The sequence below is a fragment of the Lepidochelys kempii genome, chromosome 8 (genome assembly GCF_965140265.1).
Source record: "Lepidochelys kempii isolate rLepKem1 chromosome 8, rLepKem1.hap2, whole genome shotgun sequence".
Classification (NCBI taxonomy): domain Eukaryota; kingdom Metazoa; phylum Chordata; order Testudines; family Cheloniidae; genus Lepidochelys; species Lepidochelys kempii.
In genome coordinates, this window is record NC_133263.1 from 88753305 (window position 1) to 88770588 (window position 17284).

General features: G+C 37.7%; 1 protein-coding gene across 12 annotated transcripts in view; it reads right to left on the bottom strand.

Annotated features, from left to right (window-relative positions):
- MIER1 (MIER1 transcriptional regulator) overlaps positions 1 to 17284 on the bottom strand; it is a 65155-nt gene that overhangs the window by 24797 nt on the left and 23074 nt on the right. For 4 of the 12 annotated variants that reach the window (XM_073357417.1, XM_073357412.1, XM_073357410.1 and 1 more), the window contains 4 exons: positions 13133 to 13157; positions 11172 to 11210; positions 8434 to 8579; positions 5004 to 5174 (listed from right to left, as the gene is read on the bottom strand). In XM_073357417.1, coding sequence (XP_073213518.1) covers positions 5004 to 5174; positions 8434 to 8579; positions 11172 to 11190 — 336 coding nt within the window. In that variant the 5' untranslated portion in view covers positions 11191 to 11210; positions 13133 to 13157. Of the gene's footprint in view, positions 1 to 5003; positions 5175 to 7465; positions 7488 to 8433; positions 8580 to 11171; positions 11211 to 13132; positions 13158 to 14487; positions 14556 to 17284 lie in introns of those variants that run through there. The other 8 variants (XM_073357419.1, XM_073357414.1, XM_073357411.1 and 5 more) reach the window with 6 other exon arrangements.

The window sequence follows — 17284 nt, forward strand, 5'->3', positions numbered from 1 at the left end:
AACATCACTGAGTTAAGTAAAAATGGTAAAAAGATCAAATATTAAAAGAACAGATGCTTGACAGAAATGAAACCACCATAGTGGGAGATATTAGAATTAAAGAAAGTTACATGAGAAGGGTTGAAAAAAATGAGTTAGTGGATTGATTTATGCATTTGGTGAAGATAACTAATGCAACTTGCTCAAACTTATTTGTTGAAACATCTCAGACACATTATGCACATCCTGTATGCTTTTAATGACAAAGCAGAAAATAAGCTGCAAGTTTAATAAGTAAACGGGAAATCAAAAATAGTCCAAATGCAACACAGCCAACTCAATGGTTCAATGGGAACTTTTAATGTACTGTCATTCCTTTTAAATTTCCACCCTCCATGTTGCATTAAATAGAGCCCACCCCACCCTCAATCGGTTTTCTATGGCTTTGTTTGTTTCCTTAAGTACAATATCCGAACCTTAAAAATTTCTTGTCTCAGAGTTATTCAACTTGCACGGATTTGGCAATTTTTACAGGGGAGCTTTTAAATCACAAGAACAAACTTTCATGCTTTAAAGAGCTGCTCATGTACTCAGTGCATTCCATCCAAAGGCTCCAAACCTGTAAACGAATACATGTGGGCAAGAGCTTCATTGATACAAGGCATGCAAGTGTCAATGGAATATTGACAAGGGTACAGAAGGTCTAGCCACACACAAGAGCTTGCGGAGTTGGGGCTCTATTCAGTATGCACTTTTCAAACGGTCAGAACTTTGATAGGTTTTAACAAAAAATTGAGGTTGACTTAAGGCACTAATGCTCCTTAAGAAGTAAGCAAATGCCAGGTTTTGGACATTTTAGCTATAGCCCTATTTTTAGAAGTATAGTTAGAATTTTACAACATATTTTAATCTTTTAATTAAAATTGCTGCTAGGATTTCACTCATACTTTGAACAGAGACCGAACATGTAAGAGTTCATGTCAAAGAGCTCTATTCTTTGCTCAGCCAAACACCCAAGTAAGGCAAGAGGACCTACTGTAGTCTGGCCTAGCATGTATAAACTTTAATTTGCTTTATTTTAAATCGGATTTACATTACAGGACCTCAAAAACAGCTGTGTCCTTAGCTTGTGTCCTTAGGTCTGGACAAAAGTAAAGGCAACCATTTAATTAGAGAACTGACAGTTTGTGTCATAACTAACTTCTTGCTGTGGTAAGAGGGCTAACCTTTCTAACGTGTGAATGTATGAGAGCATGTAGATGTTTAAGTAGTAGCACTATGTAAATTTATATTAAAAAGAACACAATTAGATACCAACTCAAATTCTAAGCAGGTGACAGATCAGAGTGTAACCCTTCATTCTTAAAGGTATCAGCATTAAATTACTCTACCCACTAGGGGAATCGTGAGTTGCTGATCACCATTGTATTAAAGTACATAAGTTAGCCAGAAGGGGAGTAAATAGAGTACATCACTCAATTAACGGTGCTTTGAAGGAGTATAATAAGAGTTCAAAAGCTGAGAAAAACTGCACCTCCTTGACTGTATGGGTTAGTATGTGTAAGGTTAGAGTCAGAGTTTATGGCTAGAAGGGACCACCAGATTGACTAGTTTGACCTGTTGTGTATCACAGGATACCAACACCTCATCCACATACTAAACCCAAGAGCTGAAATTAGACCAAAGCAATCAAAAGTAGACCAAAGATTCATCATGTATTTCACTGATCTCCTGATATGACTAACTGTGTTGATTTGATCATTTGGTCAACTGTTGATCCCATTTCATGTTATTAATATCTTGATCAATCAATTCAACCTCTGTAAGACTGTGTAGTCTTAGATTTAATCATCATATTGTTCCATCCTGTTTATGAAAATTATATTAATTTAGCCAGTAATATGTTGATTTAAATTATATTTGCTTTCACATTATCTTAATAGAATCCATAAATCATACCAAACTGGTTTCTTTCTCAAAACAGCAACAAGGCTAAATAACCTCAAAGGCACAGGTGATCCTGGCCATATATTTATATCTCATTACCCTTACACCTATCATGCAACTTTGTGCAAGTCACTTAACCTGTCTATGCTTTAGTTTCCATATCTATAAAATGGGTAAGATAGATCCTCAGTTGTGAGTGCTATAATAAACAGTACATTATTTATATTATGGACAATATTTCCTTTTTCAATCCATACTAAGCTTCCTAACCTCCCTCAATCCTGTTGGTATTAACCATACAAAGGATTTTACATTACAACTGTAATACTGTAAGATTATATGCTTTAAAAGGCCACCAACAATGACCAAGTTATGATTATGTCATGACAGTATAGAAGAAATCAGAAACAGAATAATTACAACTATAGTTAAAGGCAGGGTCTGGAGAACTGCAAGCAGAAAAATGCCTTCTAAAATAAAAGATGTTCGTTTATCTTAAGAGTTCATAGGACTGCATTTTAAAGAGGCCATGATTATAATGATATATTCTCACAAAATATTTGATCATATTTATTTTCAACTATTAATTATAGAGAAACAATCACTGTCAGTCTTTAATACGTCAGTCAAGAGTGATTTAAAATGGTTAATTTCAGAAATTCAGGCCATCTGCAACCATCATGGGATGACTTTTTGTTTCAGTACCACACCTGATCAATAAAATCATCATATCCATAGTGATATGCTCAAATATATAAAATAGATTGTTTTCAGATGAGTCAGACACTATGTTTTAAAGCAGACTATAATCCTGTTGTATATAATGCTGCACTGTGCAATTTATAATTGATCTCAGCATCAATTCTGGATGCTATAAAGATGAATTACAGCAAGGGTTTATGGGATGGAGTAGATGTTTAGAGCTCACTCCTGAACAAGTGAGCAAAGTTCAAGTAAAAGTGCTTTTTACAGGAGAATAGAAATTGCTGGACTGGGTCAGACTGCTGATCCATCTAGACGAGTTTATTCTGGATCTGACAGTGACTAGGTATTAGAGGAAGCTGCAAGAAACTTGGCAGACAACAGTTATGGTTCAACATGTGTAAAAGGGCCAAAGCTCATTAGTAGTTGATCCTTAAACTACAACTGGATATAAAGCAAGAGGGATGAGGGGAGTAACACCTAATTCAGCCCTCTGATAAAACCAACTCAGGTTTGTGCCACGTGGACCTCTTACGCAAAGAGGCTGTACCATTTGTTACTTCTTCCACATTTCTATTTGGAGACCTTTTGAAATCAATTCTGCAGTATTTAAGAGTACAGTATTCTTGCAAGTATTCATAATAGATTTGCCTCCCAACATAGTGCAAACTATTTCTGTTTCAGCTTCTGTACTAGATGACTGGAGGATAGCTAATGCAACACCTGTTTTTTTAAAAAAAGGCTCCTGAGGCAATCCTGGCAATTTCAGGCTGGTAAGCCTAACTTCAATACCAGGCAAATTGGTTGAAACTATAGTAAAGAACAGAATGATCAGATACCTAGATGAACATGATTTGCTGGGGGAGAGTCAACATGGCTTTCATCAAGGGAAATCATGCCTCACCAATCTACTAGAATTCTTTGAGGGGGCAAACAAACAGAGATGAGGATACGGGTGATATAATGTACTTGGACTTTCAGAAAGCCTTTGACACGGTCCCTCACTGAACGCTCTGAAGCAAAGTAAGTGCTTGGAATAAGCGGGAAGGTCCTCTCATGGATCAGTAACTGGTTAGAAGACAGAAAACAAAGAGTAGGAATAAATGATCAATTTTTGGAATGGAGAGAGGTAAAAAGTGGGATCCCCCAGGGATCTGTCCTGGGACCAATGATTTTCAAGATATTCATAAATGAACCAGAAAAAGGGGTAAACAGTGAGGTGGCAAAATTTGCAGACAATACAAAATTACTCTAGATGGTTAAGTTGAAAACAGACTGTGAAGAGTTACAAAGGGATCTCACAAAACTAGGTGACTGGGCAACAAAATATCAGATAAATTCAAAATGTTGCTAAATGCAAAATAATGCAAACTGGAAAACAATCTGAACTATACATACAAAATCATGGGGTCTAAAAATTAGCTGTCACCACTAAATGATCTTGGACTCATTGTGGATAGCTCTCTGAAAACATCCGCTCAATGTGCAGCGGCTGTCAAAAAAGCTAACATTGGAAACCATTAGGAAAGGAACAGATAAGACAGAAAATATCAAAATGCCACTATATAAATCCATGCTATGCCCATACTCTGAATACTATATGCAATTCTGGTCATCCCACCTCAAAAAGGTGACATTAGAATTGAAACAGGTACAGAGAAGGGCAACAAAAATGATTAAGGGCATGGAACAGCTTCAGTAGGAGAAAAGAAAGACTGGGACTTTTCAACTTGGAAAAGAGATGACTAGAGGGGATATAATAAAGGTCTATAAAATTGTGACTAGTGTAGAGAAAGTGTTATTTACTCATTCACATAACACAAGAACTGGGGATCATCCAATGAAATTAATAGGCAGTAGTCTTGAAACAAACAAAAGGAAGTACTTCTTCACACGATGCACAGTCAACCTGTGAAACTCATTGCCAAGGGATGTTGTGAAGGCCAAAACTATAATGGAGTTCAGAAAAGAACTAGATAAGTTCATGGAGGATAGATCCAACAATGGCTATTAGCCAAGAGGGTCAGGGATGCAACTCCATGCTCTGGGTGTCCCTAGCCTCTGACTGTCAGAAGCTGGGAGCGAATGACAGGAGATGGATCACTCAATGATTGCCCATTCTGTTCATTCCTTCTGAAACACCTGACATTGCCCACTGTCAGAAGACAGGATACTGGGGTAGATGGACCATTGGTCTGACCCAGTATGGCAGGTTTTTATGTTCTGCTTTGGTTTGGCATCTTGCATATCCATGAAGGGCTTTTATGTACTATTAGTGACTAAACTAGAAGGAGCATGCAAACTAGTTCTGAATTTCAGGACAGGGTACTAGACAACTGAATGGGAAAATATTTCCAATTAATACAGTCACTTACTTTGTTTTCTCCACTACACCCACTGTTGTCGTCATTATCAACATCTTCTCCTTCCTCTCCTTCCTCTTCCTCCTCTTCCTCATCATCTTCATCATCTTCCTCTTCTGGAAGTGGGACTGTACCATCATAGCCATAAAGGCTAAGTAGTTCATTAATTGGCATTTCACCTTCCTGAATAACATCCACCAAGCAAAGTTTTGACTTCCACAAAGACATTTCACATTACACAGACCTTCTCCACATTTTTAAGATATGTATTTTACACATAACCTAGCATGGGTAAATATGTGAGGAATGCATGTGTTAAGACCATCTCAGCTAACATAAGCATTTGATCATTGGGAAAAGATTGGAAACCTTACAAATCTGTGGAAAATTACTTCTTGAACAACATATGGCAGGACTTGCAACTTCTAGCAATGTAGGAATTTAAACCTGATTTTGCATACATATTCCCAAATTATGCACAATACTGACTAGCAGGTCACTGTTCACACAGATACCCCTCAGCTCTTCATCACATGCAAGAGGTAAATACTATTGAGCACACTGTTGCACTACTTTTTAAAAATCAAACTACTAAAAATAGTCTACAAATGTGCAGTTAAAAGTAACCCTCAAAATATTTGTCCATTTTTAGGTCTTTATATTTAAAAAAGAGGTTCTACTCTGAAAGAGGACTACATATGGCTCCCAATTTTTTTTTTAAATCATCAGTTATGTTCAGTTTAATACAAAACATTAACTGTCAGCCCAGCAAATTCAGCACTGGATCTTTCATTCTGCTGGCCAAATTATACCCTCTAACACCTATGTAATCTCACTGCCTCAAATGGTGATGCACAATGGTGATGCATCTGGTTGGCCCTGTTATTGGAAGTTAGTAACCGTTCTGTTGATAAACAAAGAAGCAAAGAACCCAGCTGACAATCCCTTCGCACTGCAGTACTCCAAAAAGCAAAAAAAAGTAAAAACATATTTTATCATGAAGCCAGTAGACAGGACACAAGCAGCAGATCAGTTGAGTAACATGGCAAAATTTGTACATATTCATTCTTCTTCTTTTGAAGAACTCTGTACAGCTCGAAAGCTTGCCTCTCCCACCAACAGTAGTCCAGTGAAAGATATTACCTCACCCACCTTGTCTCTCTTTACTTTGGTGGATTCTCTGAGCCTGCCTTACCCCATTACACTCCAAAAAGCTTTGGGTTCTAGCAACCATTTGTGACAAGGTGGGGGTCAGCTGGTATCAGATTATGATCTCTATGTTGTCCTATTTGTAGAAATATAAGCACTGTAACTGCACAAGTCTGAACTTTCCCCAGGGCAGTTATTGTATCCCAGAGCGCTACCCTGCCCAGGAAAGGTGTAGGACACCTCGAAGAGACTATAACTGAGATACATCAAGACTGCAATCTAGGGCCATCACTTCATTTCTCAGCTACTGGCCCACCCCCATGAAACAATGTTTTTTTCTACATGGGACCTACAAAGGTAGGGTGGGAGGGAGAACAGAAACATGACTGTTAGATCTGGAGCTTCTTATTTTGAGCACATGGCCCAGAGTCTGAGGCCCTATTTAAGACCACGGATGGTATCCTCTCCATAGTGGGCCAATCACCACCACATGTGAACTTCAAGAGGGACTGCCCAGCCTCAGATGCTGACAAACCATGGACTCATAAATAGGGGTGAGCTCAGACTAGGGGATGGCATGTCTCTGGACTTTGTTATTTTCAAAGATCTATAACTCTTGAATGCTTTAAAAGTAAAGTCACTTTGGTTAAGCAATTCCTTTGCTAAACTTGCGTTCCTTTCTTTCCTACTACACTGTCTCTGAAGGGATTAAACTAGTAAGCTTGGAGTGCCCCCTACCTAGGTGGAACTCATGGAGCATGTGACTTGGGAGGTCTGACACTGGTTTCAGGATATACAGAAGCTGGATGGTGGCATTCCACATCTCAAGGAAGAGTATCAGACGAGATCTGAGCCTAGAAAGAGTGTTCCAGAGCTAGAACCAGTGACTAAATTCTGCCCTGACCTAGTTGGCTTGGATCCAAGAAGGATCCATTCACAACAGGCTGATAACTGTACAGTGGAGTACAGGGCCAATTTATAACATCCTTCCTCTACAGAGGAGTAGCACATGGCTCCCTCTAGATCTAAACAGCACCACTGCTCATTGTCTTGCTCAGCAGAAAGTCAAAACATGGAGACCCACCAGAGTTTCCAACTCCTGCCAAGGAACAAACTCTGGTCCTGACCTTTGATCGCTGCCATGGCATCACCAGGCAGTACACAACTATACCACCAAGCTGACCCTTTTAAAATGTTATATAAAATATAAGGAAGGAAAGCAATTGTATTGAAAGCTCTCTCTACACACTTGAGGAATCCTATTTCCCAGAATTCACCCTTTCACCCAAAGCGTCTCTAAATTTGTAATAAACTGATTTACTTAACTTCATTTTCATCTTTAATATCAAACCTGCAATTACAAATGTAAGTGACAATTCATTATTGTTACTGAAGATTAAACAGGCTAAATAAGCTTTTTAAAAGTTAAACTGGTAGTGATTTACTGTAGTTGAAGAAAATTGTACTTATATATAAATTTGAAGATAATTACATGTGCTGAAAGCCTTTCAACCCATGAAATCACAGACTGCATTTGAACTAGTTTAGAATTCATTATGAACATGCTTAAACCACGAAGTATTGTTCCTGACTAACCAGTTGCAATTCAAGTCAAAATTCTGCCAAGCTCATATCCCCTAAGAGATCACTTAAAGCAGTATTTAAATGCCAGCAAGAGCCCAAGATAAAAAAAATAATTCTTAGAATGCAATTATTTTCAGTACACATTTTAAGATGTATGCATAATCATCATTAATTGGCGTTCTAATCTCAGCTCTGCTGAGAACTCATTACGTGGCCTTGGGCAAATTACTTAATCCCTGTCTCAGTTTCCCCACCTACAGAATGGGGCAAATACTACTTACTTCATCACAGGAGTGGTATGAGGATGAATGTTTGTACAAAGAATTTAAAATGTCAAATTAAAAAAAGTTATGGGATGAAGGAGTTTATTTATAGAAATTTGAAACTAACGTACTAATCAAACAAACAGGGAATAATCAATTTATGTAAAACAAACATTTAGCTAGAGCACACTTTGTTTACGATAAGTCTAAAATTTGACATCTACACCAATAGGTATAAACAAAAAAACTATACCTCAACAAGCATTACAGTCTATTATGTACATAGCTTCTTTGCTACAGATTTTGAGAACTGAAAAAGTACCTCAACGGGTCACCATTCCTAGGATTTATTTGTTCACCAATGTATTTTGGGATCAAAACCCAACAAAATGTAACCATCTTGCATAAATGGTATTTTTGTTTTATAACCCATAAGTGCCATTTACCCTTGTAAGATCCTCTATTTCAGAATTGAAGTTTGTTTCTCCTTCCATCATTTCCTCCTCTTCTAATGTCCGTTCATCATCAAAATCATGAACCAGCATATCAGCAGACGGGTCAAATTCATGGTCATCAGATGTTGCTGAACCTCCTAGTATAAAAAATTTGAAAAGAAGTTGATCAATCACATCATGGGTTTAAGGAGTTAGCTTGGTATTAGGGCTGTCAAGCGATTAAAAAAAATTAATCGCGATTAATCGCACTGTTAAACAGTAATAGAATACCATTTATTTAAATATTTTTGGATTTTTCTACATTTTCAAATGTATGGATTTCAATTACAACACAGAATACAAAGTGTACAGTGCTCACTTTATATTTATTTTTGATTACAAATATTTGCACTGCAAAAAATAAAATAGTATTTTTCAATTCAGCTAATACAAGTACTATAGTACAATCTCTATCATGAAAGTTGAACTTACAAATATAGAATTATGTACAAAAAAATAAAACCATGTAAAATTTTAGAGCCTACAAGTCTACTCAATCCTATTTCTTGTTCAGCCAATCGCTCAAACAAGTTTGTTTACATTTGCAGGAGATAATGCTGCCTGCTTCTCGTTCAGAATGTCACCTGAAAGTGAGAACAGGCATTTGCCTGGCACGGTTGTAGCCGGCTTTGCAATATATTTACATGTCAGATGCGCTAAAGATTTATATGTCCCTTCATGCTTCAACCACCATTCCAGAGGACATGCGTCCATACTGATGACGGATTCTACTCAATTACAGTCCAAAGCAGTGCGGACCGATACATGTTCATTTTCATCATCTGAATCAAATGCCACCAGCAGAAGGTTGATTTTCTTTTTGGTGGTTCGGGTTCTGTAGTTTCCGCATTGGAGGGTTGCTCTTTTAAGACTTCTGAAAGCATGCTACACACCTCGTCCCTCTCAGATTTTGGAAGGTACTTCAGATTCTTAAACCATGGGTTGAGTGCTGTAGCTATGCTTAGAAATCTCACATTGGTACCTTCTTTGCTTTTTATCAAATCTGTTGCGAAAGTGTTCTTAAAAGGAAGAACATGTGCCGAGTCATCATCCGAGACTACTATAGCATGAAATATACGGCAGAATGTGGGTTAAATCAGAGCCTGAGCCATACAATTCTCCCCTCCAAGGAGTTCAGCACAAATTTAATTAACGCTTTATTTTTTAAACAAGCATCATCAGCATACAAGCATGTCCTCTGGAATGGTGGTTGAAGTATGAAGGGACATATGAATGTTTAGCATATCTTGCACATAAATACCTTGCAATGCTAGCTACAAAAATCCCATGTGAACATCTGTTCTCACTTTATGGTGACGCTGTAATTGAGAATAGGCAGCAGTATCTCCCGTAAATGTAAACAAACTTATTTGTCTTAGCAATTGGCTGAACAAGAAGTAGGACCAAGTGGACTTGTAGGCTCTAAAGTTTTACCATGTTTTGGTTTTGAGTTCAGTTATGTAACAAACAAACAAAAAATCTACATTTGTAAATTGCACTTTCACAATAAAGAGATTACATTACAGTACTTGTATGAGGTGAACTGAAAAATACTATTTATTTTATCATTTTTACAGTGCAAATATTTGTAATAAAAATAATATAAAGTGAGCTCTGTACACTTTGAACTCTGTGGTGTAACTGAAATCAATATATTTGGAAATGTAGAAAAAAATCAAAAAATATTTATTAAATTTCAATTGGTATTCCATTATTTAACAGTGCAATCAAAACTGCAATTAATCGCAATTAATTTTTTGAGTTAATCAAGTGAGTTAGCTGCGATTAATCAACAGCCCTACTTGGTATTAATAAAAATGTCACCAATACCCAAACCAAAAACTAAAATAAAATCTAGACACGAAGATGTTTGCAAAGTCTAAAGTTCTGAAGAATTCAACTACCCTATTTATTCAAAGGAGAGGTTCATATTCTGTTTAGATGGTCAAAAGCTATAGAAAGAATCAGAGGTGAGGGTTTGACTATTCAGTTTTCAAAGTACTGCACAGTTGCATGACATCAGCTGTTGCTCCATGTAGCTCTCAGCTTAATCTCTATGCAACCGATAATTTAGGGTTGGAGTATTCAAAGGCTGAATCATAGAATATTTGGGTTGGAAGGGACCTCAGGAGGTCATCTAGTCCAACCCCCCTGCTCAAAGCAGGACTAATCCCCAATTTTTACCCCAGATCCCTAAATGGCCCCCTCAAGGATTGAACTCACAACCCTGGGTTTAGCAGGCCAAAGCTCAAACCATTGAGCTATCCCTCTCCCGCTCAACAGCCTTATTCAACAGCCTGCACCAGAGTTCTACATTGGGTAAATTACTAGAAATATTGACCAGGATGTATATGAAGGGAATTTTTGTGGCTTCTTGGAAGGTACCATTCTTAAAACTGAAAGGACATGAATGGAGTACTGTTATTCATAATTACAGATTAGAAGGAAGTTTTAAGACTTTGCACATTAGGTCAAGACCTTAACATTCAGGCAATTTTCTACCTATTTTTTGTTTTTTCCCCCTTTTGCATGATTCTTTGTAAAAAAAAAAAAAAAAAAAAGTCTAGATATAGTAACAACTAGCAGTAACAAGTGAAAAAATAAATGAAAGGCTGACTGCTAACAGACTGAGCACAATGCTGAAACCAACGAACTATTGATTTATAATCCCAGCACTTTTAACTACTTGCCTTGGGCAAGTAACTTCATCTGTGTTTCAGTTTCCAAATCTGTAAAAAGTGATAATACGTAGCTCACAATGGTGTTATGAGGATTAATGTTTATAAATCCATTTTAAAATATAAAGTGCATCAAGTATCATTAAATGAGTTTTAACAAGATTTAAATTTTCAAATATGTTGTAGTCCACGGATATTGACAGTGAAATTTAGCATCTAGTTTGCAACGGGAAGCTTAGTAAATGTCTTCAGGTTATGAAATTACTGCAGGTGACAATTTCCATCACAGAAAGATGAGCTCTCCAAGAAAAAAAAACTGTTCAAAACATAAATTTATAAGTGATATTTTCATTCCTTTAACATGTAAAAAGTTGGAAATGTTTATTAAAATAATACCTGATTCTTCCAGGTAGTCATGCAAGCTGCTGTAAAATTACATAATCTACTGAATTATTTTGTTTGGTATTTTCACTACACGAAAGAACACTACTGAAAATGATGCTCTGTAAAATCTTAAAAATTAAGGATTTGATTGCTTTTGTTGATGCAGTAGCTTCCAATGCCAAAACCTGATCTTTTGTAGGACTTGCACCAGAGTCGAGTCTCGCTTTCATCTGAAATGATCTCACCATAATGTGAAGAAAACATCTATTTGCTGAACAGATGATTTCATAACCAAAAGCAACATATTAATTACCTGAAGTAGCAAAAATATCCACTGACACTAATTCTAAAAGAAACTGCAGTTTCTCACAGAACTCCAGTATATGTAGGTGTGATTTTTTGCTGAAACAGCTATACCAGTACAGCCCCTAGCGTGGATATAGTTATAGAAGTATAAAAGGCCTTATACTGATATAACTGTATCTACATTAAGGGTTTGTACTGCTTTTATTGCTAAAGCATAGTTAAGTGGTATAACTGTTCAAGACAAGGTAGTCCAACAAAAAGTGAAGCTGCTCGTGTTGGAAGGCTTGCATTTCAATTACTAGGATGTTAATCTTGACAAGGTCAATCATCTTGGACAAAGCGTTATATAATTAACACTGGTTACTGTAGTAGCAAGGTGTGAAAAATCAAAAACTCAGTATTTATTACTATACTGCACACTAAAAAGCTCAGCATAAATGAGTTAATCATATCAGAACATCAGACACCAACCAGTTTTTAAAAAGAGATGTAATGGAAATTCCTGTTTTTCAGTAACCCATATAAGCAAATATGTTCCTATTGATTACAGTCCACAGAGTGCAGGATCAGTGAAAAAAGCTATTGTTTTTCCTGATACAACTTTGTTTTTCCTGCTAATGCGAGTGAATTTCATGCATGGGAAAACATGGGACAAATATAACTGTCACTAGTCAAGTACTAGACATAGTACAAGTAGCTGCTATGCAAACTACAATGCTCTGTAAATTGACCTTAATCTTGACCCACATAAATTTCTGCAATTTCAGTACTGGTCATCTACTAAACAAAGGCTGCCAATTATGTCAAATTGTGTAGTGGTTTTGTGCTGTATGCAAATGAAAAATACAGTTAGTATACATATTCCTGTGTCTCTCTCAAAGGAAAAATATAAAAGATATTCAAGTAACTAGAACTAATTACAATCACTACAAATAATTAAAGTATGCCAAAATGTAACAATGATTAAAAATCAAATTGGAAGCTGTCATCTTCACAGTCTAATGGTTTAGGTAAAACAACATAAGATGCATAGGAAAGACACTTTCAAAGGTGTATGTTATTTTTAAGATTTAAAAATGATTTAACTATTCAATTAACAAACCTAATTAGAACCATACAACAGTGATAAACCTGTAGTAACAGGGAATATGCAATGCCTCTAATTTCAACTTTGAACTGTTAATTCCAACAACAATAATATTAAAAAAATAGAAGGTAATGACTGGCATTTTACTGAAGTGTTCCCCTCCCTCTCAAACATAATATTATATTAAATTTTTTACCTGGGCTTGAAGACTGAAGAGAAGGCTAAAAAGAAAAAAAAATAGTTTTTCCATATTAAGTCTGTACAAACAAACATAGAAGGTGAATTCAATAGCTGACCTGATACAAAAGATTATAAATAAGCAGTGCATTGACAGTCACTTTCTCACCAATATATCAGAAATATTGTGGCCATTCTAAGTAGGTTTAAAATGACAAACAAGATTCATTTCCTTCTTTATACTTTCAGCCTTGTTATTTTTAACCAAATGATAATGGGAAGAATTCCCCATTTTGTGAAGCAATCATTGAGTTCCTTAGAGTATAAAATACAGCCATTCTGAAACCAAGGTAAATAGCCCCCCTCTGCCCAATCATAAGTAATACATCACAAAAAAGCCCAATTTATATTTAGATAAAATACTAAAAACTTTTTTTCTTTTTTGAAAAAAAAATCAGAAACTGCAATAGGAAGTCCCCGTAAAGCTTAGGAAGGAGACAAACTATTATATATCAATCTGTGACCCAAAACTGGGAGAACTTTGAAAGTTTTCTTGAAAGCCATCTGTCCTGCCCAAGCACTAGTGTAATGCTAGTTTGTCAGAAAAACAGGGAACTGTATTGACATTATACTGCAAACAATACTTTAGAATTCTGGAATATAAAAAAGTCTGTACTTCAGCAAAGACCTTTTATTATAGAGGTCCCCCGTTGGTTCTAATGCTCTATATAGGGTTAAACCTCCTCCATACTGACTCACTTTAGCAGCCCATGACCTGCATAAGGCATTTCCAGCAACCCCCCTCTCCCAACGTAAATTGCATTGAAATAAACCTTCTAATGCAACTCGGAAAGAAAGCGGCTTTCAGATTAGCAATTTTTCCAAATGTGAAATACTAATATTTAAAAAGAACTAGCTAAAAACATTAGTTTACTTGACAATGTTTTGTGTTAGAGCTACAGATGTACACAAGTGAACTGAATATTTTTCAAGTATCAGAGCAGTAGCCATGTTAGCCTGGATCTGTAAAAGCGGCAAAAAGTCCTGTGGCACCTTACAGACTAACAGATGTACTGGAGCATAAGCTTTCATAGGTGAATACCCACTTCGTCAGATGCACGTCTAACCCACGAAAGCTTATGCTCCAATACGTCTGTTAGTCTATAAGGTGCCACAGGACTATTTACTGCTTTTACTGAATATTTTTGCCTTCTCTTAAGCTACAACCTATTATAAAGATCAAAAAGATTTGTAGGTGTGTGTATGGGGGCTATTGTGGCCAACAGGATTCACTATATTAACATATATACCAAAAAAGATAGTGAACGTAGAAATATTTATTTCAGTGGAGCTATTACAGTCTATTTTAGTCACCTAAGAACAGTCATCCTGGGTCAAACTAATGGTCCATCTAGCCCAATATCCGGTCTTCTGACAGAGGCCTGTGCCAGATGTTAGAGAGAGAATGAATAAAACATGGCAATTATAGAGTGATCCAACCCCATTGTCCAGTTCCAGCTTCTCGCAGTCAGAGAACTAGCCACGATGACTCAAAGATGTCTTTCTTGAATGGTAACAGCTAATTTAGACCCCGTCATTTTGTATGTGTAATTGGGATTATGTTTTCCAATGTGCATTACTTTGCACTCATCAACACTCAATTTCATCTGCTATTTTGTTGCCCAGTCACCAGTTTGTGAGATCCCCTTTGTAACTTTTTGCAGTCTGCTTTGGATTTAGCTTGAGTAATACAGTAACTCCTCACTTAACATTGTAGTTATGTTCCTGAAAAATGCTACTTTAAGCAAAATGAAGTTAAGCAAATCCCATTTCCCTATAAGAATTAATGTAAACGGGGGGGGGGGGGGGGCTAGGTTCCAGGGAAATTTTTCCCCCCAGAAAAAAGACATGTATAGACACACACAGACAAACACACACACACAGCGTAGAAGTTTTAAACAATTTAATATTGTACACAGAAATGATGATTGTGAAGCTTGGTTGAGGTGGTGGAGTCAGAGGGTGGGATATTTCCCAGGGAATGCCTTGCTGCTAAATGGTGAACTAACACTCAACTGAGCCCTCAAGGGTTAACATATTGTTGTTAATGTAGCCTCACACCCTACAAGGCAACACGAATGCAGGGAGAAGACATAATAGACGCATGGCAGTGGCTGCAAACATTCCCTGCGGAAACTGAACATGATGATGAACCCACGCTACCCCACTGGAGCACACCACTCCCTCCACTTTCCAAAGTGCCGGGTGGTGCTTGAGTGTGAGAGAGAGACACAGACAGGCGCACTGCCCCTTCAAGTATGCTGACCCCACTCTAAGTACGCTGCCTTTTAAAGTATATCAGCAAGTTGAAACAGCAGCTGCTGCCAGCAAGCTCCCTCCATCCTGAGCCCTGTTGTGTTGTGTCCATCCCCCACACACACTCTGTGGAGATGGGGTACAGGAGTGGGGGGAGGGGGAACACCCTGACAACAGCACCCCTCTTTCCCCCCCCACCCGCTGCACAGTAAGCACGAGGCTCCCAGGAGCCGCTTCAAGGCAGAGGGCAGGAGCAGCATCGGGGGGGGTGGGGGGGAAGACACCTGAACTGCCCAACACTTGATAACCTGCTGGGTGGCTCCCACACAGGGAATTTAGGGTAGCTGATAGGGGGCTGCCAGCCCCCCCAGTTCCAAGCCCCCACCAACTAGCTCCAACGGGCTGCTCTTCCAGCAAGCAGTGGACAAAACAGGTGGCTGCCAAACAACGTTATAAGAGAGCATTGCACAACTTTAAATGAGCATGTCTTCTAATAGATCAGCGACATAACAAAACAACTTTAACTGGGACAACAATAAGTGAGGATTTACTGTACTGTATTGGCTTGCAATGTTTACCCCCTTTTCTAGATCATTTATAAATATGTTGAATAGTACTGGTCCCACTACGGATACTTGGGAGACCCCCACTATTTGTCATTTTCTATTCTGAAAATTGAACCTAGAATCATAGAATATCAGGGTTGGAAGGGACCTCAGGAGGTCATCTAGTCCAACCCCCAATTTTTGCCCCATGTCCCTAAATGGCCCCCTCAAGGATTGAACTCACAACCCTGGGTTTAGCAGGCCAAAGCTCAAACCATTGAGCTATCCCTCCCCCCATTTATTCCTATCTTTTAACTAGTTATTGATCTATGAGAGGACCCTATCCTCTTATTTCATGTATGCTTACTTTGCTTAAGAGCATTTGGTGAGGGACCTTGTGAAAGACTTTCTGAAAGTTCAAGTACACTATACCAACTGGATCACCCTTATCCACATGCTTATTATCCACTCCCCTCAAAGAATTCTACTAGATTGGTGAGGCATGATTTCCCTTTTAAAAAGCCCTTTTGACTCTTCCCCAACATGTTGTGTTCATCTATGGTGCTTAAGTTAGGCTTACTCGCTTGTAATAGCCAGGATTGCCTCTGGGGCCTTTTTTAAAAGTCGGTATTACATTAGGTACCCTACAGTCACCTGGTGCAGAGTCTAATTTAAGTGATAGGTTACCTATCACAGTTAGTAGTTCTGCAATTTCATATCTGAGTTCCTTCAGAACACCATCTGGTCCAGATGACTTATTACTGTTTAATTTATCAATCTTTGCAAAAACCTCCTTTACTAACACCTCAATCTGAGACAGTTCCTCAGATCCATCACCTAAAAGAGAAAGGATCTGAGGGTGATTCCCACATCTGAGCCAATGCAGTGAAGACCACTGCACAGAATTCATTTAGCTTCTCTGCAACAGTCGTGTCTCTTTGAGTGCTTTTTAGCACCTCAATTGTCCAGTAATCCCACTGACTGTTTGGCAGGCTTCCTGCTTCTGCTGTACTTAATTTTTTGCTGTTAGTTTGTGTGTATTTTGCTAGTTACTCTTCACTTTTTTTGGCCTGCCTAATTATATCTTTATACTTGAAATGTTTCACATATAGATGACAATTAAATTAGTAATCTACTAATATCCAAATTAAGCAATAGATTGCCACTGATCATCCATAGTGCACTGTTTGGGAAGGAGGTTTTAAAAAGATGCCTGCGTCACATAAAACAGAGCAGAATCTCACTAATTTTCAGTTAGATAATTTAACTGGCTGGAACAGTGTTCTCCCATCACTTTTCAGCAAGGACTT